This window comes from Brachyistius frenatus, unplaced genomic scaffold (assembly GCF_029030835.1).
Source record: "Brachyistius frenatus isolate BFR_SWC_R1_liver_20210118 unplaced genomic scaffold, ASM2903083v1 Contig_231, whole genome shotgun sequence".
Taxonomy (NCBI): domain Eukaryota; kingdom Metazoa; phylum Chordata; class Actinopteri; family Embiotocidae; genus Brachyistius; species Brachyistius frenatus.
Window position 1 is genome coordinate 454,777 of NW_027210830.1, and position 24,308 is coordinate 479,084.

Genomic DNA, 24,308 nt, shown 5'->3' on the forward strand with positions numbered 1-24,308 from the left:
AGGTCTGTGCAGGTTTCCCATTCTTCTCCAAGTTATTCCACTTTTTTTTTTTTTAATGCTGGTGTGGACAAAATAATGAAAACACTTGATGGATAAGTGAAAGAACAAAAAGCTCCAACAAGCCCTGATTTACTCAATTTAAGAACAGGAAACATTGGTAATAATCAGCTGGAGCTGAAATAATAAGTTGTTTAATTAATTAGTTAATTGGCAAACATTTTGATTTGAATAGATTTATAACTTAAGGGGATTTTTGTAAATTAAAAGTTGTCTTTAATGTGACTCTTTTGCAAGTTTCTAAGGTTTATATGACGGTAAATTCAACTGCGTTGGGTTTTCGGCTCAGTAAAAGTAAAGATGATAATTTGGGTTTAACTTTAAGGGAATAATAAGATGCATTTTGTGCTGATTTCTAACACTCAATAAGTTGTCAGATGTAAAGAGGATTTCCGGTTCTCCAATGATGGATTAATATGACTTTTTGTGAGGTTTTTCTGTCTTAATCATGTTACACACAGAAAAAAAACTAAAGCCGAATGAGCTTTTATAACAAAATAAACTCAACACAAACTCAAATAATTCACCAGAAAACGACATCGTCGATATTCACTGGAGCAAATTTCTCCCTAATTTGTGATCATATTATAGAAATATTAAAACGAGAGCATCGACAGCAAAGTTCATGGAAATTCATGTGATAGTTGTTGAGGTCTGGGATCTTCTAGCATCTTTAAAAATGATTTATGGTCCATATAAACTACCAGGCTTTGGTTCAAACACCATCACGTTAGCCTGCGTTGGCCGACGGCCGTGTTTCAACAGATCAAAATGCCGTTTGGAGTTCAGCCAAACGATGCGGCTCTTTTAATGAACTTGGCAGAGAAAGGAGGGCTCAAGTCTTAAAGTGAATTAACTGTGATTGCAGGAGTTTATCTGAATGTAATGAGATCTATTTCTATCCTGATGAAAGGAAAACATCTGATATCACAAGCATGACATATTTCCTTTAATGAAATCACATTTTAATTAAAAGGCTTTTTGTCATCACTTTTAAACTGTAACCCAAATGATTGGAATTGGAACAATATCATTATTAATTAAAATGATGTATTTCATTTAAACAATATATGAAGATGTACAAGGACAGAAAAGCATGTAAACATGTTAAAGCATGTATGAAACAGAATAATGTAAAACGAATATTTAAAAGAAGTAAACAAAGAAGCAAGGAAAAATTCACCAAAGTAAAAATGTAAAAAAAAAACAAGATTTATTTTTCAAGGTTAAAAAGGTTGGAAAGGTGAATTTGAGAATAAATATTTTCACAATAAAATAGGAAATTATTGGAGACCTGATAATCATACTTACTGTATGTGGTGGCATACACATGAGAAATAATAATAATTCATTTCACGTTTAATGGGCATTTTTTTTCAAAACAACATTTGTTCACATCCTCAAATTTTGTTAATTTTCTGTTGCCTTTCTTCCAAATTTAAGTTTCAGTAGAAGAAGAAATTAAATTTATTCAATTCTGATTTTGTTTACACCAGTTATCTCCATTCATTATTGATTCCAGATTAAGAACTCTGACCTGCCGTAAAATAGTCTGTGGCGCCCTCTGGTGGCCGCGGGCGGGTCACTGCACTCCGGGATCAGGTGGAGAGTCAGCTGATTGCAGCACAAACAGGAAGTGGAAGTCACACAGCAGTCATGTCAAACAGCTAACTCATTCGTGCGGTTTCGTTTTATTTAACAAGACGAGGCTTCAAAGTTTAAAAAGATGTTCGGCGGGGACGATGAAGACGGAGACTTCATGTCTCCCACCGGAGGGTGAGTTTGTCTCCGTCCGGCCAACATGACGCGCTTTTAGCCGGACAGCTAACTAGCAGCTAGCCGAGGTTCTCATGAGGGGCTCAAAATTTAACCTCCTTTGAAGGTAAACACATTAAAACAACAAAAATTAAGTTCAATCTTAGGATATTCTACGTAAGCTCCTTTTTATTTGTTCGGCTTACAGTTTTCACCACAAAACACTCGTTTTAGTGAAGGTTTGCTTGTAGTTTTTGGTTTGTTTGGCTTCTTCTTCCACCGGGAAGCACCGCGACCCGCTTCAAAATGACGACATGTTACTTAGACGAGTCCCCTCAGAGGAACAACACCCACGCCGAATTAAAAAGGGACCTCTCGTACTCATACAAGTCCAGCCGGTGATGAAACCCACGCTTATTACACGGTGAAATATCTGCGGCGAGTTTATATCTGTGAACTTTGGAAGCGGAGCATTGATTCACGGTTAGGTAGGTAGGTAGTTAGGTAGGTAGGTAGGTATATACTTTATTAATCCCCGAGGGGAAATTTTTTCGCCACAGCAGCATACATACAGGAGCAATAATAGAAACAATAGAATAAAATAATAATAGAATAGAATAATATAATAGAAAAGCAATCAAATAAAAAATATAAATATAAAATATAAAATGCACAGTACATACAGTATATATACAGTACATTAAATATCTATATATATTATATACAACAAACCAATAAACAGAAGTAAGCAGAAGTAAGGTGCAGAAGTAAGCACCGTAAAACCAGAATTGGTGATTTGTGGAGGATATAATCAGATTATCATATAATCAGATTATCAGATGATCAGATAATCAGATGATCATATAATCATATAATCAGATTATCAGATAATCAGATGATCATATAATCAGATGATCAGATCAGATAATCAGATGATCATATAATCAGATAATCAGATGATCAGATAATCAGATGATCAGATAATCAGAGGATTAGATAATCAGAGGATCAGATAATCAGAGGATTAGATAATCAGAGGATCAGATAATCAGAGGATCAGATAATCAGATGATCAGAGGATCAGAGGACCAGATAATCAGATGATCAGATGATCATATAATCAGATGATCAGATCAGATGATCAGATAATCAGATGATCAGAGGATCAGATAATCAGATGATCAGATGCACTGCCTTCATATCTGCAATCTGAGGAGTTTATCATCAAAATGTGATTTTAACTTTTCATAATTTAACACACTGGGTGGTCTGACTGCTGTTCTGCACACATTCACTTTGTTTTTAATTTACAAAAGGACTTTTTTTTTTATAGCTTATTTTCTGATACACCAGTTTTATAAACTGGATTTATTTATTTTGTTTTTCTTTTTTTGTTTGTTTTACACGTGGGACCAAAACTGTCAGACTGACAAAACATTGCTGTCCTGTGTGTGTGTGTGTGTGTGTGTGTGTGTGTGTGTGTGTGTGTGTGTGTGTGTGTGTGTGTGTGTGTGTGTGTGTGTGTGTGAGTGTGTGTGTGTGTGTGTGTGTGTGTGTGTGTGTGTGTGTGTGTGTGTGTGTGTGTGTGTGTGTGTGTGTGTGTGTGTGTGTGAGGAATGTTATGGTGGTTAATTCCTCTCACATGCTCCTTGTTAGAGGAGGGAGGTTGAAGCTCTGAACCACAGCTCGTCTTCTGCCCGGCTGTGAGACGAAGCACGGCAGCCGGAGCGCCTCATTTTTTCCTCCTCTTCCTCTTCTTCTTCTGCTGTGCTGTTGAATGTACCACGGTGGTGTGACAGCATTGAGGTGGGGGTGAGGGGGGGAGAGACGGGAGAGATCGGGGGAAGCACGGTAGCAGGATTTTGACTCCCACATGCAAACGGGCTACCCGTCCTCGTCCCAGCTGAGCACCGTCTGAGATGAAGGCCTCCGGGCCTTCAACATGGCTTTCCTGGGAGACACCAGTCATTACCAGTGGAAGGAGTTCCAGGGGTCAGTACGGAGGAGGAGGAGGAGGAGGAGAAGGAGGAGGAGGAGGAGGCCGCCATCAGTCAGTTAATCAATGAGTTCATCCGCAGAGAATCAATTGGCGACTAGCTTGGAAGTAAAAAAAAAGTCTTCTCTTTTTTTTTGTGGCATAAATATCAAGTAGTTCCTGTTTGTAGCGTCTCAAATATGAATATTTGCTTCTTTGCTGCACCTGAAAGAGTATATATATATATATATATATATATATATATATATATATATATATATATAATTGTTTTTTTTTTTTTTTTAAATTGTGGACAAAACAGTTGATTGATTAATTAAGAAAAAATAATCAGCAGATGATGAGGATGAATGTCGGTTGCAGCCGTCCTTGTCGTGCAGTTTTAAAAGCACAGGAACGTTTGATCGTCCGTCTCAGGAGTCAGATTGAGTTATTTTATGATGCAATAATCTTGTTTCGGTCATCGCAGTCATTTTCAGGCTGAAATGTGAAACGTTTGCTGGTTCTGGATCTTTAAATATTCAGCATTTGCTGCTTCTCTCTGATTTGTATTTAAGTAAATGACCAAAAAAAAAAAGTGAATTTCTTTGAGCTTTGAATCCTAAAATCCTGACGTTTTTATTTTTTACTTTGGAAGCAGTTTGCCGCAGAAAAAATAGTTTTCCCAACTTTCTCAGCTAATTGGGTTTTTGCTCTGTTGTCATGGAGATACATGCAACAACCGTAGCTGCTGAGGAAGACCGTGAGATTCGGTTGAAAGCTCCTGTAAAAGAAAGTAGGTTCAGTTTTTTGTGCTTGCTCCGTTGTCATGGAGATTTTGATTTAGTGCCATAATTACCAGAGCAAACTTTTATCAGCTGAGGAAGACCATGAGATTTAAAAAAAAAAAAAAGTACATTTTATTAAGCGATTCACTTTTTAATCCAAAAGATTATTTTCTTTTAGGAATTTTCTAGCAGGTTTTTTTGTGTTTGCACATGATGTAGCTCATTGTGGATTCAACTTTTTAAACCTTTGAGTGGATTAAAATGGTTTTAAATGCAGTTTAAGAGATGTGACAGGCAGCTACAGTAACTCCTGAAATCCCTCCAAATGAAGATGAAAGTCTTGTATGAGCAGTTACCCCCCCCCCCCCCCCCCCCCCTCGGTCAGAGCAGCGTCGGTGGTTTTAAATCTCAAGCCGATGACAAATCGTACATCTCACGCTACGTGTCACCGTATCTCGATGACATCGTCGTCTTTCCGCAGGGCCAAGTTGGCGTCGCTGTTCGGACTAGACCAGCAGGCCAGTCAGGGGAACGAGTCCTTCCAGTACACGGCCCCCAAGCAGCCCAGGAAGACCTCCAATCCAGGTAAAGACCCTCAGAAACGGAGAGACAGATCCGGTGATCCGGTGATCGTTGGACGATGCACTGATCGTGTCTTTTTGCCCCGTTTGCAGCTCCAACCAATCAGAAGCCAGCTCTGCCGCCTGTAGCTCCCGCGGTGTTATTCGCCACCGCGGTACAAGCCTTCAGATAGTGAGTTTAAAAAACCATCTCTGATGTACCTCTCTACTTTTATTTTACTTCACGAGTATCCTCCTCCCCCTCATTAAAAAAAAAAAAAGCTTATTCGCGTTAATTAAAGCTCCAACTCCAAATCATCTTACGCCGACTCAGTGAAAAGCTTTCCTGTCATTTTTCCAGTATTAATGGACAATACGTGAAGCAGGGGAAGCTGGGAGCAGCCGTGCTCGGCAACCACATGACGAAAGAGGTTGGAGCTCTGCTGATTGGTCACTTGATGGAGATTAATGGTTTGACTTGTTTCTCTCTCTTTTTATTTTTTATGAATAATACGCTCTCTTCTTCTCCCCTCCGCAGTACAAACTCCTTTTGTACTTGAGCCAACAGAAACAAGTGACCGCTGCCAAGATTCACGTCGGCTTTATTTTCACGGTGAGTCGCCGGTTATCTGACGCGCTGACGGGACATCGTGCGTCACGCTTTACGTACGTTTGAAAGTTCTCTTCGGAGGAATGTTAGTGACAGTCGATAAACAGTAAACTGAACTGTTAAAAACGTCACGTGAAAGAAAATCACTACACAAATTACTAATCTCACTACGCATCTAGTAATATTACTACACATTTACTAATATTACTACACATCTACTAATATCACTACACATCTACTAATATCACTACACATCTACTAATATTACTACACATCTACTAATATCACTACACATCTACTAATATCACTACACATCTACTAATATTACTACACATCTACTAATATCACTACACATTTACTAATATTACTACACATCTACTAATATTACTACACATCTACTAATATCACTACACATCTACTAATATCACTACACATCTACTAATATCACTACACATTTACTAATATTACTACACATTTACTAATATTACTACACATCTACTAATATTACTACACATTTACTAATATTACTACACATTTACTAATATTTACTAATCTTACTACACATTTACTAATATTAGTACACATTTATTTGAGTACATATTTACAAATCTTTGCTTACATTAACACCGTTTTGCATATTTACTAATCTTGGTACATATTTACGGATCTCAGTTCACATTAACAGACTTGTTTACATATTTACACATATCACTACGCATTCACTAATCTGAGTATACATTCACATTTGTGTACACATTTGCTAATATTAACGCACATTAACAGACCTGTATCACATTAATAATATCTGGACATATTTACTAATCACAGTAGATTAATTAATTAATAGCCTAATTTCAGTGCATATTTACTGACCTCGGTACACACATGAGGAAATCCCAGAACACATTTACTAATATCAGAACACAATAACAGACCTATAGCACATGTACTAATATTTCTTGGTGTCCCAGACGAGCCTGCAGTGTCGTCTTTGTTCGTGACCACGTGTTCTTCCTCCTCTGCAGGTTCAACCAAACAACTACTGCACTTTTTACGACGACCAGAGGCAGAACTGGTCCTTGATGTTTGAATCGGAGAAAACTGCGTTGGACTTCTGCAAAGAGGTGAGCGACACAGGAGGAGACCAAGATAAAGATTATACTGTAGAGAGAGACGGATCTACAAAACATCATCAGTCTGACCTCCATTAAAACCATTCAAATGTTGAGTGGTTTTTTTTTTTATTAGATGAGAACGTCTTTTCTTGTTATCGACAGGTGTGTTTGGCGAAGGCGAACAGCACGTCGTCTTTAGACACCGTGGTGGTTCAGGATCTGAGTCTGGGCGAAGGCCTGGCGGTGGAGGTGGGAGACTCTCTGGAGGTGGTGTACACAGGCTGGCTCCTGCAGAACCACGCCGTCGGACAGGTGAACGCGCTCACGCTCACGATCGCCTCGTTTTAAACCGATTTCATCAGTCTTGTGGATTTTCTTGGACATTTTCAGTGAATCCTTTTAAATATCGTTTCAGGTGTTCGACTCCAACCAGAACAAAGACAAGCTGCTACGGCTGAAAATAGGAGCCGGGAAAGTAATCAAAGTGAGTGAAGATGGAATATTTTGATTATGATAGGAAACTCCTTTATTTTAATGTTTTTTTTTTTTTTTTTTTAAGCTTGAATTAACTGTTATTTTATGAATGATGCAGGATATTTTCATATCAGGCCATTTGTTGATGATTGTAGTTACCACTTCATAAGTTAAGTTCATCAGATGGTACATTATCCCACATTTATTCATTCATTCGTTGGAAATCTATCATATTCATTCAAACACATTCAGATATCTGTGATGTTGCTGTCAGGGGTTTTTTTTTAGTTGTGAGTTTTTGATGCATACAGGACAAGCAAGAAAAAATAATATGATTAATAATATATAGATATTTAAAAAGGGTAAAACACTGATTTCAATGACATTAAATGACAGTATCATGATGTAAATATCAACATTACATTGTTTTATAATCCTGGAGACCTGTCTCTGGGCTCATCACGTTATTTTCTGTATCACTAAGCTGGTTTATGATTTATTTGTTATCATTTATTACTACGTAAACAACATACAATGTCAGTACGATTCATCGGCTAAAAAGGAACTCTAGTTAATGAAGGAGACTTTTGTTGTTTGTTATCTTTTCTTTTTTTGCTCTTTTACTGCTGTTATTTGAACATTATTCCTGATATTACAGCTTCTTCTCAATATGTATTAATAATTCCTCTGCTCCTGTGTGTGTGTGAGCAGGGTTGGGAGGAAGGGATGCTGGGGATGAAGAAGTCGGGCCGTCGCCTCATCATCATCCCGCCCAACCTGGCCTATGGCTCCAAGGGAGTCCCCAACCGGGTCCCGGCCAACAGCACTCTCATCTTCGAAGCGGAGCCTCGGCGGGTAACGACGGCCGAACACTTTTCTTTTTTAATGATGGAAATATTCGTACGTTTGTGTTAAAAGTGAAAATCTGACAGAACATCTTTCCTTTAGGTGAAGTTCTCCAAGGACAGCGGTTCTGATCGGGCCAGCGGCAGCTCCAGAGACTCCGCCGGTCCTTCTCCGGCCCCCAGCGTGGACAGTCTGGCCCCCGAGGCCCCGGGGCAGCAAACCGCCTCCGGTCCCGGCCGACCGGGGTGAGATTTAAAACTGAGGAAACGGTTAAACAGCATCGTCACACTTCACCTGTTCTGTTACTGCAGCTGATGGTTTTATTCATTTATTTCCAGGGAGCCGCCACTTCGTGCGAAGTCGAACTCTCTGAGTGAACAGCTGGCGGTAAGAAACACGCACACACTGGTTATTCTTTATTTCAATGTTAAGGAGACATTTTTCAGTGAGTTGTATTGATGGAAACTGTTCTTTATATTTCAAACCTTCAGAATCCAGATGCCACCAAGGCCAAGCTGATTTCTCGCATGGCGAAGATGGGTCAGCCCATGTTGCCCTTCCTGACAGGAGCCGCCAGTCAGCCCGAATCCAGCGACTCCGAGCTGGAGGTCCGTATCTCGTCGTGTTTGATGTTTGTTTAAAAGGATTTCTGGTGTCTTTCACTGACTTCTTTGTTTATGTGCAGGACACCAGCAGCAGCAGAGCGAAGGACCGACCGGCGGCTCCGTCTCCGGTGCAGATCACCGCTGCTGCTCCAACCTCTGCACACGGTGCGCTTCTTCTTCTTCCTCCCTGCTCACACATCCTCCTCCTCCTATCTTATCTTATCTTATCTGTCTATCTACCTTCCTCTTCCCTTGCAGCCCATCCTCATCCTCACGCCGCCCCCACCACGGCCTTACTTCCTGTTATGGCCGCTATGGGCCCTCAGCCCGGGCTGCCAGGCAGCAGCCACGCCTTCCAGGTGAGGTTTTTCCCACTCACTTATCATCAGTAAATACATCATAAGACGAAGATAAATCCGTGGACGTCATCTTTACATCCGTGTGTGGTGTTGTTTCACAGCCTTACTCCTACGCGCAGACATCAGCGGCTCCGAGCGTCGGGCAGGTCTACCCGGCACAAACCGTCCCCTACATGGGTGAGACGTCACATCTGAAGCCCGTCAGCTTTATAAATACAATATAAATAGAGCCTCGCTCTCCAGCCTCACCACTTCCTGGTTGAATTACTCCTGTTTGCGTTGTGTTTCCTTGAGGCTCAGGTGATGTCACTTCCTTCCTGATGACCGAGGCGCGACAACACAACACGGAGATCCGGTTGGCTGTCGGAAAAGTAGCAGATAAAGTCGATCAACTGGCCTCGAAGGTGGAAATGTTTACGTACAGGAAAGGGTTCATTATCTTTAACAGACAGAAGCTGACACGTCTTATTTTTGTGTTTTTATTTCTCCGTCGCAGATCGATGACCTTCAGAGGCAGGGGGGTAATTCTATGAGTGTGTCCAGCATGACGATGGAAACCTCCATGATCATGCACAATATCCAAAGAATTGTCCAGGTACACACCTGAAGAGCTCGTGGAGGCTTTGTTTGTTTGTTTGTTTGTTCTGAAAACTTCCTGTTTTTTTTAGGAAAATGAATGTTTGAAAAAGGAAGTGTTTGAGAAAAGCTCTCGGGTCGAAGAGCAAAACCGTAAGATCGGAGATCTCATCAACCAGAACCAGAGGTGAGTCAGAAAGCGTCCAGTAACCCAGAGCATCGTGTTATTCTAGGATTTTATCTGAGAGGTTTGTTTTTCCTTTAGAATTTAAAAAAAAAAAAAATCCCTGTATTCGTGTGCTGCTGCGGTGACATGCAGAGATTTGAAGGAGTCTAAAACTAGAACTTTAAATTGTAGATTTGACCAAATGGGATGTAATGTGGTTCTCCAGGTACATGGAGCAGAGTCACCTGCAGCTGGAGCAGAGGAACGACTCCCTGAAGTCGTCCAGTGAACAGAACCAGGCGAGGCTGCTGCAGGCCGAGCAGGACAAGGTCAGGCAACGACTGAGGCTGCAGTTTGATTATATTCTGACAAGCATGAGCAGTGTTTCCCCAAGTTTCTTGAAATTTCAGTTGCACATATTTATATTAAAAGAATGCAATTTAACATATTTTTTTGACCATTATTATTTCCATATCTGTGCGAAATCTTTCATAAATTTGGAAAAGTTACAGCGAATGGTTTGAAATATTGGAAATGTAAAAAAAAAAAAAAAAAAAAAAGCGCTGTAAAACATACACGTTCTGATTGGCTGAGGCAGCTGTCAGTCAACTGAATCCTCCCACAAACTACAGACAGTCAGGAGTCGGAGACACTGGTGTTTTCTGGACCCTCCTACAGAGCAGATTACTTTCCACACACTTTATTCTCCCGATATTTAGTGAATGTGGAGAAAGACGATCGAAGTGTGCATTTTAATTGAGCATTTTTTTTTTTTTTAAAGGATTTAGTGAAGGATGTAAGAATAAATGGTTAATGGCCCCCTTATCACACCTTTTGAAATGATTACTGATATAGGATTACATACCACACTCCACAGTCCTGTGATTTTTATTTTTATATGCCTCAATATCAGGTTGCATCAAAAAACAAAAACATGATTTAAAATTGAACAATTAGTCCCCTTATAAAAGGCGTCCCTCAAGGCTCAACAATAGGCCCACTGATATTTACTCTGTATGTAAATATAATGATATTTATTGTCCATTTTTCTCAGAGGTTAAAGCTTTACCAGCTCGTATTTCCAATAATATTTGAAACTATTTTTTATCAACATGGCAGAGTGCGTATTTGTAATGAATTGAGTCCTTAATTTGATGGCAGGTTTCTCTTTTAAAAGAGATTTCCTAAAAGAATAAAGTTCAACTAACTAAACTAAACGAAAAATTTGCTGAACTTGTAAGAAGTTGACGTTTCAGAGTTACATATTTCTCTCTTTAGTTTTGTGTTAGTTTATACTGCATCATTAACTTAAAGGACACGTACATAATTTTCTTCTCCTCTAGTCGATCTGAATTCACTGTATTACGCTTCCTATTTACCTCAGTCGGTGGTTGTTTGTATTTATTTAATCATCTTTCTTCTTTTTTTTCTTTTGCCGATGCCGCTCTTTGCCAGCTGAGGAAAAAAACAAAATCAAAAAAACAAAATCTAGCATTTACTGCTCTCTCTTCTCAGCATGTGCTGCCTCAGGACCTGGGCTTTGGCCAGGTGAGCCTGTCTTCTCCGTGTCCCGCCACCCAGACTGGGGTCAAATAGTAGCCCAAACAAACAAAAACAAATCTGACGGAGAAATTTATAACTGAACCACAGGATTTATCAAACATTTCTGCAAATGACTTCCCCTTTGGATGCAGCCAAAACTGACCATCTGGTTTGCACAAAGAGGAACTATTTGATCCGAATCTGGCCGCTTGACCATTGGAACATCCTCTTTACATCTCGCTTCATTTCGCATTTTATTTAACTAACTTTTCTTTCTTTTCTTTCTTTTCCACTTCCTGCTGCCTCCTTCTTCTCCCATCAGCCAACAGCTCTCACCATCTTCCTCCCACAGGGCCACGCTGGCTCGTCACCACCGTCTCTGTGTGTGTGTTGTTAGACAGCCAACCAATCTCCTCTCTGTCTCCATCAGGTGCACCTGACGGAGGACCTGGCCTCGTCCACTGCTCGGGTGTCTCAGCTGCAGCTGGAAGCGTCGGTGCAGCAGCAGAAGGCGGCGGAGCTGCAGAGCAAACTGAGCTCGGCGCTGCAGGGCGGCGAGAGCCAGAGCCAACGGGTCGCCGGCCTGGAAACACAGCTGGAAGGTTGGTGGGCATTTTAATTTGATCATCAGGTGCACACAGCCAGCAGCAGTAAAGGTCTCCTCCATGAAGGTAATAATGAGGTTCAGAGAGTTTTTCAGTGTTACTGACTCTACTTTCCTTCATGTATAGGAGGTGGACTAAATATTTGCAGCATTTCTCAGAAAAAACAAACTAAAACCTTGAAAACGATCGTAACATTTAATCAACACCTCTTTTTGTGTCGGCAACAAAGAAAAGTTTTTTGTTGCTGAAAGTTTGTTATCGTTACTTTGTTCGAAAATGGGAACTTTCCCGCTTCCCAGCTGCCTTGAACGCACCATTATCTTTCAGTTTTGGATGATGTCATCCTGAACAAAAGTGTGTGCTGTTGTTTTGAAAGTGACAATGTGAGAACATGAGTTCACGGTTCTCGGGGGGGAAATGTCTTGTTCACGACCTAAAATCCACACGTGACATCATCAACAATCAAACCAAAGTGACGGCTTGTACGAAGCAGCAGGTCCCGGAGAACGAAGCACACAAAGGAAATGCTGAACAGAGACGAGCCTCTCGTCTATCGTTTCTATTATTATCTGTTTCACCTGTTCGTGTTTTCTGACTGACAGTTTGTGTGGATGCGTTCCAGAGCTGAAGGAGGCAGCGGAGCGAGCTCAGACTCAGCACCGCTCGGAGAAGCAGAGACGCAAAGAGATGGAGCTGCGAGTGAACGCGGTGGAGGAGGAGCTGCAGGACCTGAAGGCCGACAAAGACGGCCTGGAACGAGTACGTGCGCTTCACCTCGTTTTAAAGTGGAAAACGAGACGCCGTATTATATTCTGATAACGAGTCGTTTCCTCTCTCGTCTAGACGCTTTCGGAGAGGAAGAATAAATGGCAGGCGGAGCGTCGGCGTCGGGACGAGGAGGTGGAGGAGCTGCGCAAGAGCAGCCAGCAGGAGCTGGACAACGTCCGGGCTCAGCTTCGAAGGGCGAGGACGAGCAGCGACAACGCCGCGTCCGAACAGGTCGGCTTCACCGAAAAGAGACGACGCTCGTCGGTCTTTCTGAGCTCCTTCGAATGCCGTCGTTGTCTGTGTTGCAGTTGTCGCAGCTGCAGGAGGAGCTGGAGGAGGAGTGGAAGGGGAGGTGCGAGCAGAAGTTGGCTTCGGCTAAAGAGCAGCACGGCAGAGAGCTGGCCGAGCTGACGGAGCAGAGAGACGCTCTGCAGGACAAGATGAGCCAGCTGCAGGAGAAGGTAGACGAGCCGAGCGGCAGCAAACACACCAGTTGGTCTCGTGGTTTTTATTTTTTTATTTGAGTTACTGAACCTTCTGGGGTTTCTGGAAGTTGAAATGCTCCCCAGCTGATGTTTTTGTTTGTCACCAGAGGCCTTGAGCTGCAAGTTTGAAGAAACCAGAACCCACATATTCAAACAGCCGAGGCTGTGCTGAAAAATAACATCAGTGGTTTCCTTGTCTCTTAAAATACTGAATTAATACATGTTTATATAATAAGGGAATGAAAACAGTAAGGTCAAGTGTTTTTAGAGTAAAAGTGACGTTATCTCGGCCCAAAAACTCAACGTCTCAAAACTAGAAGAAAAGCAGTGACAAGAAATAATCCAAAGTGACGTGCCATTTTTTTATGGGCTAGCTAGTTAGCTAGAAAAAGATAAAACAGCTAATTTAGTTTAAGTCGACCTGATTTTAGCCAATTCAGCAAAAATAACTCGTTATCAAATCTATAGTTCACAAATACAACCACAAGGTCTTCATTGGAAAGAAGAAGAAGAAAAAAAAAAAGATGTATTTTGATGCGAGTGTGAAAACATGATGTCTGATTGTCGTCTTTCTTCTTTTTTTTTTTTTTTCAACAGTTTACGGTTCTGAAACAGTCGAGAGAATCGGAGGAGAAGACTTTGCTGCAACACGGCCGGCAGAGAGAAGAGCTGCAAGAGATGCAGGACAAAGTGAGAAGGACGAATAGTTTTAGCTTCAGTCGGCCGGAGAGACTTCATTCCATTAAATGTCGGTCGGTGATTCATGAGTCGGTGATTCATGAGTCGGTGATTCCTGAGTCGGTGATTCATGAGTCGGTGATTCATGAGTCGGTGATTCATGAGTCGGTGATTCATGAGTCGGTGATTCATGAGTCGGTGATTCATGAGTCGGTGATTCATGAGTCGGTGATGTCGCTGCCCAGGAACTTTGTTTACAACTTCTATTTACTGCTTTTAGAGCTCCTGGTTGCGTCCCAGAGGATTTTACACCGACGTGAAGACTTTATTCGATTATAGGAACTTGTGTTTTTTTTTTTCGAGTCGCCGCACACAAAGTGAATTATGTAACCAGGTTGTTGTTGTTGTTGTTGTTGTTGTTTTTTAGTACGCAGCCTTGGAGCAGCAGGGAGTCGCCGTCAGAGAGAAGCTGGAGAGACGAGTGGCTGAACTGGAGAGGAGAGAGGAGCAGCAGGAGGCTTCGGGAGACACGGCAGCAGAGGTGAGCTGATTATTATCAGACATGATCAGCTGACCATGTCAACAGGAAGTCACACGGCTACCGGCTTTTTTAAAATATTTGTTCGGACCTTAAAAAGAAGGATTGTGTTTTCATTTAACTGATTTTCGAATCCTGTTCTTCATCACAGCATCTACAGTCTAGTAGTGTTTTGTGTTTTTCAGGATGTAACATGATGCATATTGTTCATTCAACCTTTATTTATACTCCAGAAATCATTGAGGGCGACTCCTCATCAGAAATCTGCACACGCTTCGACTTTAAAGGAATTCTGGGACATTTTTAAAAACATTTTTATCTTCCTCATTTTCTGCAGTAATAATTGATTTGTAGTTTATATCATCAGCTGAACGTGGATCCGTGTCGTGTTTTGTTCTGCAGGTGAAGCGTGTGATGAACGGAGTGTTTCACTCGCTGCGAGGAGAGTTTGACCTCGGGGAGTCCTACAGCGGCCAGGCGGTGCTGGCGGTGATCGTCACCACCATCAAGGTGAGAGGTGACGACACCAAAATGACCGATCGGCGTTTTTCTGGGACAATCGGGAAAGTCAGGAAAAAAAAAAGTCTTGATTCAACTGTAATATTCAGGACGTCCTCTTTATTTTATTATTTATTTATTTATTTTCCAGAATGTAACTCTGCAGCTGCTCAGCGCCGCCGACGGATCTTCACCGAGACCGAGTAAGAAGGAGGAGGAAGAGGAGGAAGAGGAGGAAGAGGAGGTGAAGCAGAAGGAGAAGCAGAAGGAGGAGAAACCTCGTCAGAATGTGCACATGAACGAAGAGAAGGAAGTCAAAGAGAAGGAGAAGGAGAAGGAGGAGGAGAAGGAGGAGGAGGAGAAGGAGGAGGAGGAGGAAGAGGAGGAGGAGGAAGAAGAACGGGTGGAGGAGACTGTTTCTCACCAGGTCAGTGAGACGCAGACGAATCAGGAAGCAGCAGCAGCCGAGGAAGAGGAGGAGGAGGAGAAGACGGTACCCGGGTCACAGACACCGAGCCTCACCGAGGCCGCTGATCTGCATCCAGTTTCATCCTCTGAACTCAAACCAGAAGAAACCGCAGCGTCAGCAGAACTCGAAGAACAACGACGAGCTGCTGCTGAAACGTCCGCAGAAGAAAAAGACGCCGACGCGTCGGTGAATCCGGACGAGAAGTCGTCACCGGAGGAGAGACCGACCGCAGTCGTCCGCGAGGTGGACGACGGAGGGAGACGGAGGACGGAGGACACGACGGAGGACACGACGGAGAGACGAACGCTGCCTTCGGACCGCCGGCCAACCCGCCGCCGCCGCCGGCCGCGCTGCAGAACCGCTCCGGAGACGAGACCCGGTGAGTCGGACAAATGAAATCACTGAACGGACCCGAGACGACGACGTGGCTTCATTTGGATCGAGTTCCATTTTAAAATCACTCCCAGATTAAAGTAGAAGTTTATTAATCCTCAAGAGGAGAAACTGCAAAGATACACAAATCTGAATACATAAGAAATATGACACATAAAAATCTATTAAATACGCAGTTTAATAAAAGTTGTCTGTAAGTGATTCTCCTGAAAACAGGCGACAAAAACAATGAACAATCAAATTTGGCATCTTAACATGTTCAAAACAGAAAAGCGGTTAAATGCAGTAACAGGTGAATATTCTTTCATTGTGTACGTTATGGTGATTTTAATAATAATTGTTGTTTGTCCGAACGTCCCTGAACTAGACTTGTGCTCGTCTTCCTGCAAACTAACTTCCTGTCCGACGTGTTTCTCCTGCTGCCTGTTATCTTCCTCTTCCTCTTCTTCTTCACCGTCTCTTCGTGCCCCCCTCCCCCCCCTATCCTCTCAGTCCGACGGGGGGAATTGGTGAGGAAAATGGAGAGGCGCCATTTTTCCAGATCACAACTGCTGCCAAACCCCCCGCAGCGCCCAGCGAGGAGGAAGAGGAGGACGAGATGGTGAGGAAGGATCCCCCCCCACACACACACACACCCCTCCCCCCTCCCCCACCCCCCCGACCTTCACTCTTCCTCTTGTGTTTTTGTCTCAGTGTTCACTTTAACACTAATTGTGGACCCCATTCGCGTGTTAATTTGTAATTTCTCTGGTTTGCTGTCCAGAGCCTGAAGGGTCGTCCTCCGCCCGCCCCGCTGTTCGGTGACGAGGAGGAGGAGGACGACGATCTGGACTGGCTGAACTGAGCAGAACCAGAACATTAAAAAACAAAACAGGCACAAGCTGCTTTATCAGCTGTTTTTTCTGCACCGGCGAAGCGGAGAAGCTGACGAGAGACTCCTCTGCTGACGGACCGGACCGGACCGAGCTCTTCGGCGTCCCGCCGACCCGGCAGCCAATCACAGCCTCTGATTTTCGGTTGAACCAACGAGCTCCCCCGTAATCCGCCACGGGGATCCAATCAAAACTCATTAATTATGTGATATCTGTTGGCGACGCAGTTTAATCCCAGATTTTTTTAACATGCCACTGTAGCAGATTAGTCGAATCAACAGGAATAATGTCGTCTGTGGTTTTCAGACTGTATCGTGATGCCGTTTTTAAAAATGAGTAGCTTGCAGCTTTAAGAATAGAACTTTTACACAAGTTTTGCTAACCTGAAATTCATTCCAGAAAATAAAATGACGTGGAAAATACGGCCTTTATCTCTTCACTGGGGGAGGGGGAGGGGTCCTTTCCAATTTAAATCAGTTTATCATTAATCAGCAGATTCATATTGTATATTTTCAGGAGCTTAAATAATTGATTAGATATCCGCCTTTTGATTAACAAACAAAGTAGAGTCTTGTCTCGATTGTTTTTCTTTTAAATAATGAGTGAAACGCAGTGTCGGCCGCAGACCAGCAGGGGGAGCTCTGGGCCAGAATAGAGCTGCACTGTTGCTAAGCAACAGAACGGGGCTGTTACCAGATGGCAGAAAGTGAATCATTTAATTAACCCGCATTCAAGTTAAAGGTAAGTAGTAAAGACTTTTATTCTCGGTTTAGATTTAAGTTCACGTGAGACAGAAGCTGAGTTCTGAATCAAATTTGACATAAATTAAACTTCCATTTAAAAACGTTTCTTTGAGGGGAGATGTGAATTAAAAACGTTACGCAGTGCCGACGGGGAAGTTGCTAAACTATCTTAATGTCTAATTGGCACCTTGTTAAAAAAAAAAAAAGATTGTGTTTACAGTCTGGATGAAAAGCAGATGGACTCAGTGAATTATGATATATAATATATATATAAACCGAGTGAAGCCGGTTAGCTCACGCTTTGCATGTTTGAGTACTCGTCAGGAAACCGTTAACTTCTCCGTTATAATAATAATAATAATAATAATAATAATAATAATAAACTTTATTTGTACAGCACCTTTCATACAAGAAATGCAGCTCAAAGTGATTTACAGCGAGATAATTACATGCAGCGTTTGACATGAGCACATAAAGGAACATTTAAAAATATATAAAATAAATGAGACGCATGGAGAACCGATAAAACGCATAAATTTAAACAGCTAAAATATCAAAATGCATTTTAAAGGCGGTAGGTCAAAGTGCAGGAGAGCTTCAAGAGCTCTTTAAAGGCGGAAGTAAAGATGTGTTTTGAGCTTTCTTTTATCCGTTAGACTCTTTTCTTTAAGTTTGTTTTGTTTTTGTCTGGCGGCCTTGAAAACGGACAAATTTCATAAATTAAATGGAGTTAAACATCAGCTGCATGTGACGAGAGAGCTTTAAAGGGAAGCACAGAGGATTCACATGTTTTTACTTCAGTAAACTTTAGTGGCAAATACTAGTGAACAACAAATACTCTGTTAAAAAAGTTGTAAATCTTAAGTAGTTACAAACAGTTAGAATATTTTAAAATACCCTCAAAAAACAAGTCCTTCATGGTGAATGTTTCCTAAATGGATTATTTTCAATATTAATAAATCTGTTGCTGATGTTCTCCATTAATATATTCACTTTTTTTTCCCATGTCAGAAAAATTGTTTTAAAAAGTGTTTCATCAAAGCTGAAGGTGCAACATGAAAATATTTTCACTTTATTATCATAGAGGACGAAAAGAACCAGAAAATATTCACATTTTTTTAGAGGGCGGAGTTAAAGAATATCAGCATTTTTTTAAAAAAAAATCAAAGACAGACGACTGTTATCGGCAGATAATCAGAACAGTTTATTTTCTATCCCTGAACTAACTGATAAATTGTCACATCTCTGGTATTTCGACCTTCTTTCTAATCACATGTTTCTGTCCCGCGTGCAGGTGTGATGATACCTGGATGTGGAAAGCGTGGAGCGGTGAAGTCTCTTCCTCCCCGAGGATGACGTCCAGAACCTCCTGTGAAGGTGAGCACACCTGGAACCCTCCCGGGACTTTGAACTGGTTATAACAGAAACGCTTGTGTGTGATCAGAGGACGGGTTTCCGTCCGTCACCGTGGTCGATGCGTCGGAGTGGCCCGACGCCGAGTTCGCCTTTTTCTGCCGGAGCGGAGGCGAGGTCTCGGAAGCTGCCGCCGGCTGCTGGGTCGGTCCGCCGGGAGCACCGGGGAGGCCGTATGTTACTCTGTCGTATTCTGCTGGATTTGATCGACGTTTGAAGTGCCGATGACGTAAATGAAACGAGTCTCGCGTCACCGCAGGGAGGACGAGGACAGCTCAGCCGCGCCGACTCATCAGGAAACACTCCGAGAAGAAATGAGGGCCGAGGTCGGCCACCCGACACGCAGCCGGACTCACCGGACGTACAACGTTAGTATAAACCCGCCACGATGTGCTCCTCTTCTGCTGTCTGTGTGTTACTGTGGTCAAAATCAACAGAGGATTGTAATTGGTTTACAGAAATATGAGCCCAAGCGTTGATTTCCACTGTAGCAGAAGATGTGTTGCTGTATGGGATAACGGGACGCCTGAGGTTCTGCATCAGTATAAAGAAGTCAGATGTTCTTATGTGATTATTAGAACGGTTTCCCAGCAGATCCCCGGTTCTCATCTGTGACGTCAGTCTTTCTAGAAGCTGTAACTGTGATTGCAGGCGAACGTCATCCTCCTCACCTTTCCTCCCGGTATGTGTCTGACTTCAAAGAACATCGAGACGCAGCCGCTTCCCGGTTCTTCTTCCCTTCAACCTCCCGACCTTCAGTGCAGCGCCTCCTTCCAGTCAGTACTCTGGTAAAACTGCTCCCGGGCCCCGTCCCAGGAAAACAAACGTCCCATCTCTGCTTCGGCAGCCTAAAGTCTCACACATACAAAAATATGAAGACAAGAATAAAAAAAAAAAAAAAGGTCTTTCAGAGATGATTTCTATGATCGAGAAGGAGCAGAATCAGGAGTTGTTAGTTTGAAGACGCCGCTGACATCCTGTCATAATAACACATCATAAATCCAACATGCAGTGTTTTAGATTGGGTTTGTTTTTTTTTGCCATCTATTGTTATGATTTAATGTTTTTTTGTTTTTTAAATGCTTCATATTTTCTGTGCCGCCCCGTCGGACCCGTTTGGTTCTTTTGGCCGCAGCTCCACGTGTCCTCGTCTGGCCGTCCAGGACCTGATCTTCATTCCCTCCACGGACACGATCATGAACACGCACACGCACACGCCTGTAGAGAAGCAGGTGAAGAACAAACGTGTTTCCTTCAAAGGAAAACGGGACTCTGAGCTGTCGGAATAAAACGTGACGTGTTTTGTTGTTTAAGATCAAAGTGCAGCAGAACCAGTCGAGGAAGACGAAGAGGAGTCGCTCCCTGCAGGCGAAGAAGCCCTCCGCCCTTCCCACGGGCTGCCGTCCCGTTCCTGCGGGTCAACCTCCGGCTGCCGACCCCGAGGCCGAACGCCACCGGCAGCCGTCCGGGTCGAAGCAGAGGCTTAACATCAGGGGCGGTCCGGTGGTCTTCCACCCGACCCGGGAGAGGATGCAGAGGAGCTCCGGTCCTCCGGATACAAACCGGACACCAACCGGACCTGAAGGTCAGACATCCGGTCCTCTAGACTCAGATCTCACAACTCAGACTTCAAAATGTTCTGTCAAAATAAAAAGCAGCGCCGACTGAGAAACGAACCACGTCTCACTGACATTTATTATGACATTATTATTATTATTATTATTATTATTATTATTACAACAGCAGAAAGATCTCAATATCTAGCAGAGCTGAGATGCTGTTGCTTCTTAAATTACAGATTTTATATCACAGATTTATCAGTGAATATGTTGGCGACATGTATTAAAATGAAAACTTTTAAAAAAAAATGCTTGTGGTTAAATTAGGAATCGTTTGTGTATTTTTGTAATGATTAAATTACTCAGGAGATTCAGCGTTTCAGTGCACTGATGACAGCGTGGACGTTAAACTATATTATTACTATATTACTTCATTATATCATTACAGGTCAAAAGGGTTTGATTTGGATGATCACTTCAAAAAAATGATAGCTTCTACAAACTTTATATATATAAATCAAATCAATATTTTAATTTTACTCCCTCATATTGGTATTATAAAATCGTGTATCCGTCAGGCTCTAATTATTGTATCAAACTTTTTTCTTTGAAGTGTAAAAACACGACGTTCACTCTTCCAGAGAAGATAAAATACTGTCGTTTGTTTTCAGGACAAACTCGTGCAGTTCAAATCTGAGCGGAGAAACCGAATCTGTCTGGTTTAAAGCGTATAAACATTATAAAACTCATAAAACTCATTCTGCCGAGTCTGCAGGTTCCCATCGGACGCTCGTCTCCGTCGTCTCGGCGACTCCCCCCTCCCGTTGTCGAAGGTCGTCACTCACTCGGTCGTCGCCGATAGCAACGAGATGTTTCTGCGTGAGAGGAAGTGCGAAGTGAGAACGGGCCGTCGGCCTCCAAAAGACGTCGGCTCCGATTACGTGACTTCTTTCTTCTGTTTTCAACGTGTCGTGCAGAAGAGCTGCCGGCTGGTCACGAACTCCTCTGATTAAAACCAGGAAGACAAACAAACAAACACATTCAAGAATGTGAACTCGTCTGATTTCACGCTGGATGCATGTGGAGCATTTGTTGTAAATCAAATTTCCTGCCACACTTTTTATAGATGGAAATGTTTCAAATTGAAAGTGCTTCTTTTTTTCTAAATATCCCACCAGCTGCTCAGACTGCTCGGTAATAATCTGGGATGAGATGTTGGTTTTATAGCTGCCGTGTGAACTGATCTCTTCTCTCTGCGCGGTGAACCCAGTCTGGACTCGATGGGACGGAGGAGACGGACGACGTGGACCGAACAGCGCTGGAGGACGAGTCCCGTTCAGGACGTCCTCGACCGCCAGGTAACCAAACCATCGCCGGTCTGTGAGCGAGTCCACGAAACACGTTTCACTCAATATTAAAGTGAGAAAAAATTGTCAGCTCAAAGCTGTGGAACGAATTAACCGTTGGATATCAGCTCAGTTTATACTTTTAAAAGAAAGACACAAACATATTTCTTTACATTAGTATTTAACTAAAGTGCATATTGCTTTATTTGATATTTTAACTCATTTGTTTCATTTTATGCATTTTATCTGTTCTCATGAATCTCATTTCTTTTCTATATTTTTAAATGTTCCTTTATATCTGTATTTGTCAAACAGACGCTCTACGAATACATATTATTATTATTATTATTATTATTGTTATTCTTATTATTACATGTTACACGAGTGATACCTAAAAGCTCAGACTGGTTTGGTGTCGCGTAACAGCGTTGGGTTTCTGTTCCTGTGCAGCAGCAGGTGGCGCTGTAGAGTCACCGACGATAGAAAAACGTACACACACACACACGCACGCACGCACGCACGCACGCACGCACACACACACACACACACACACACACACACACACACACAGCATATTAACATCAACACAACCTGGAACTGTGTCGACTGCTCTTATTGTCTTTGTTGTTATTATTAGTGGATCATCTTTTTGTGTCGCAATTAACATAGAATTGAAATCAAAATAAAAAGCCGCCACTTTAACGACTACATTTAAAACATCAGGTAAGAACACGTCTCCAAACGTCTCCACGTTCACGTTGTAGAATATTCAAACTGGAATTATCTGAGTTGGGAAAACCGTTAATGTCGGACGTTTGTGACTGACGGACGTTTCTGTGTTTGTTTGTGTTTGGTTTCCCTTGGTAACCGAGGTAACCAAACAGCCGCAAAACACATGATGCAATAAAAGCAGCTCAATTAGCTACGTGGCTAACGGTTAGCGCTAAGCAGCAATAACAGGTGTGTTGTTCTTCAATCAGCTGCTAGCAGCAGCAAAACTCCTCTTCTTGCTTTTAATAATAACAAAAACAACTATTAAAGACACATCAGACATCCCAAAATGTGATTTCTCTTTGACTTTGAAGATTAAAAAAACAACCCTGTTGTCTTTAAATGAGACATTTTCAAGCATTAAATCGTTCGTCCAGAACTTTTCAAAGCACCCAAAAAACAACAACAACAAAAACCCTTGAAGAGGTTTCAAAGAGCTCCTTTTTGAACAAATGACCTCAGTCCCCGTCGAATATCGGCGCAAACACTTTCTGCCTTATTTTTAGACGCCAGTAACGCTGGATATTTGTCATCGTTTATTAGCGCCGAGCAAACAAACCGTCTCTCCGCTCGGCCAAAGGAAACAACCCGAACCCTGAGCTCGGAGGTCCGAGCGTCGCCGGGCCTCGTTTGTTGTTCACTATAATACCTTCTGCGCTCCTCCGTCCAGAAAAAAAAAAAAAAAGGTGACTTCATTTCCAGTTACTGTATGTTGTTTTTCCAGCACAGCGAGCTTTGTGTGTCGCCGGCTCCGTTCTGGAAGACTTTCTGTTTACGGCCTCTCGACTGCGATAACATTTTCCTCTCTGAATCACAGGCAGCGCTGTGCGGCGGTGCCACCGTCCCCCCCGCCGCCCGCCGAACAGGACGCTCTCTGTCGGGCCCCGGGCCGCACCGCCAGCTCCCCACACTAAAGTCCCTTTGAAATAGCAGCTTGTTTATTCTAGCGGACTAAATATGCAGCGTGCGAGCAGAAGCGTCGGATTCACCGCGAGGAAGAAGCAGCGATCCGCGTCGACGCTCGTTTCTTCAGCTCTCTGTTGTGTCGTCGTGTCAATCTGCGTTACTTGTTGTGGGTTTTTTTTCCGTTTTGGGCCCGTTGTATCTTCAGGTTCAATCTGGGAGATTATTGGAGGGCGTGGCTCCGCCCCCATCGCCCTCCTTTTAATTTGGAAAAACTCAGTTTACCTTGTTTTTTTTTTGTTTTTTTAGGCCTTCAGGCAGAAATCCCGCCGCTCCCTGAAATATCTCTCAAGAAGTAGAAATGCTGTTCCACCAGAGAGAGGCCTCGAAATGTCCTCTCAGCTTTCAAACAAACAAACAAACAAACAAACAACGCTGTCGTGTTTCTTTTTGATGGCAGCGGACGCATTTCAGGTTTTCAGGTTTTCAGGTCGTCCGTCTTCACGTGAACTCGATATCTGAAGAAACATCTTGAGAGGGCATTTCTCAAGTTTTCAATTAATAATAATTTGCTCGTTTTTAGAATCTGGAGCTTCTTTTTGCAGCAACGGCCGTGTTTGAAAGCGTCGTCTGTTGTCGTGGCAACAGACGATCAATGGACAAATTCCCCTCAAAGTGCTGAATTCCATTGATTAGCTCGACCTGGCCTGTTGTTGCTGTTTGAATATATTCTTTGATGAATGTTATATTTCATGTTAAAATGAAAGTTTTTGTACAGTTTTTATAATTTGCTGCTCAGTTTTTCAGCTTGAATGTTGAAGTAAACTTGTAGATACTCTGAC

General features: G+C 42.5%; 1 protein-coding gene across 1 annotated transcript; it reads left to right on the forward strand.

The window, feature by feature from the left end:
• Nucleotides 1–1,676: 1,676 nt before the first annotated feature.
• On the forward strand, nucleotides 1,677–17,153 carry fkbp15b (FKBP prolyl isomerase family member 15b). Its single transcript, XM_069720073.1, is given in 31 exon segments — nucleotides 1,677–1,833; nucleotides 5,054–5,157; nucleotides 5,247–5,325; nucleotides 5,494–5,563; nucleotides 5,671–5,745; nucleotides 6,768–6,866; nucleotides 7,020–7,169; nucleotides 7,273–7,341; nucleotides 8,043–8,186; nucleotides 8,280–8,422; nucleotides 8,516–8,564; nucleotides 8,669–8,785; nucleotides 8,863–8,947; nucleotides 9,041–9,141; nucleotides 9,243–9,318; nucleotides 9,436–9,545; nucleotides 9,638–9,736; nucleotides 9,810–9,904; nucleotides 10,110–10,212; nucleotides 11,339–11,431; nucleotides 11,856–12,027; nucleotides 12,653–12,789; nucleotides 12,874–13,029; nucleotides 13,107–13,259; nucleotides 13,881–13,973; nucleotides 14,389–14,502; nucleotides 14,902–15,009; nucleotides 15,149–15,722; nucleotides 15,725–15,845; nucleotides 16,352–16,460; nucleotides 16,623–17,153. Coding segments are annotated over 31 exon segments (3,729 nt in total). The 5' UTR covers nucleotides 1,677–1,783; the 3' UTR covers nucleotides 16,704–17,153.
• The last annotated feature ends 7,155 nt before the right edge of the window (nucleotides 17,154–24,308 follow it).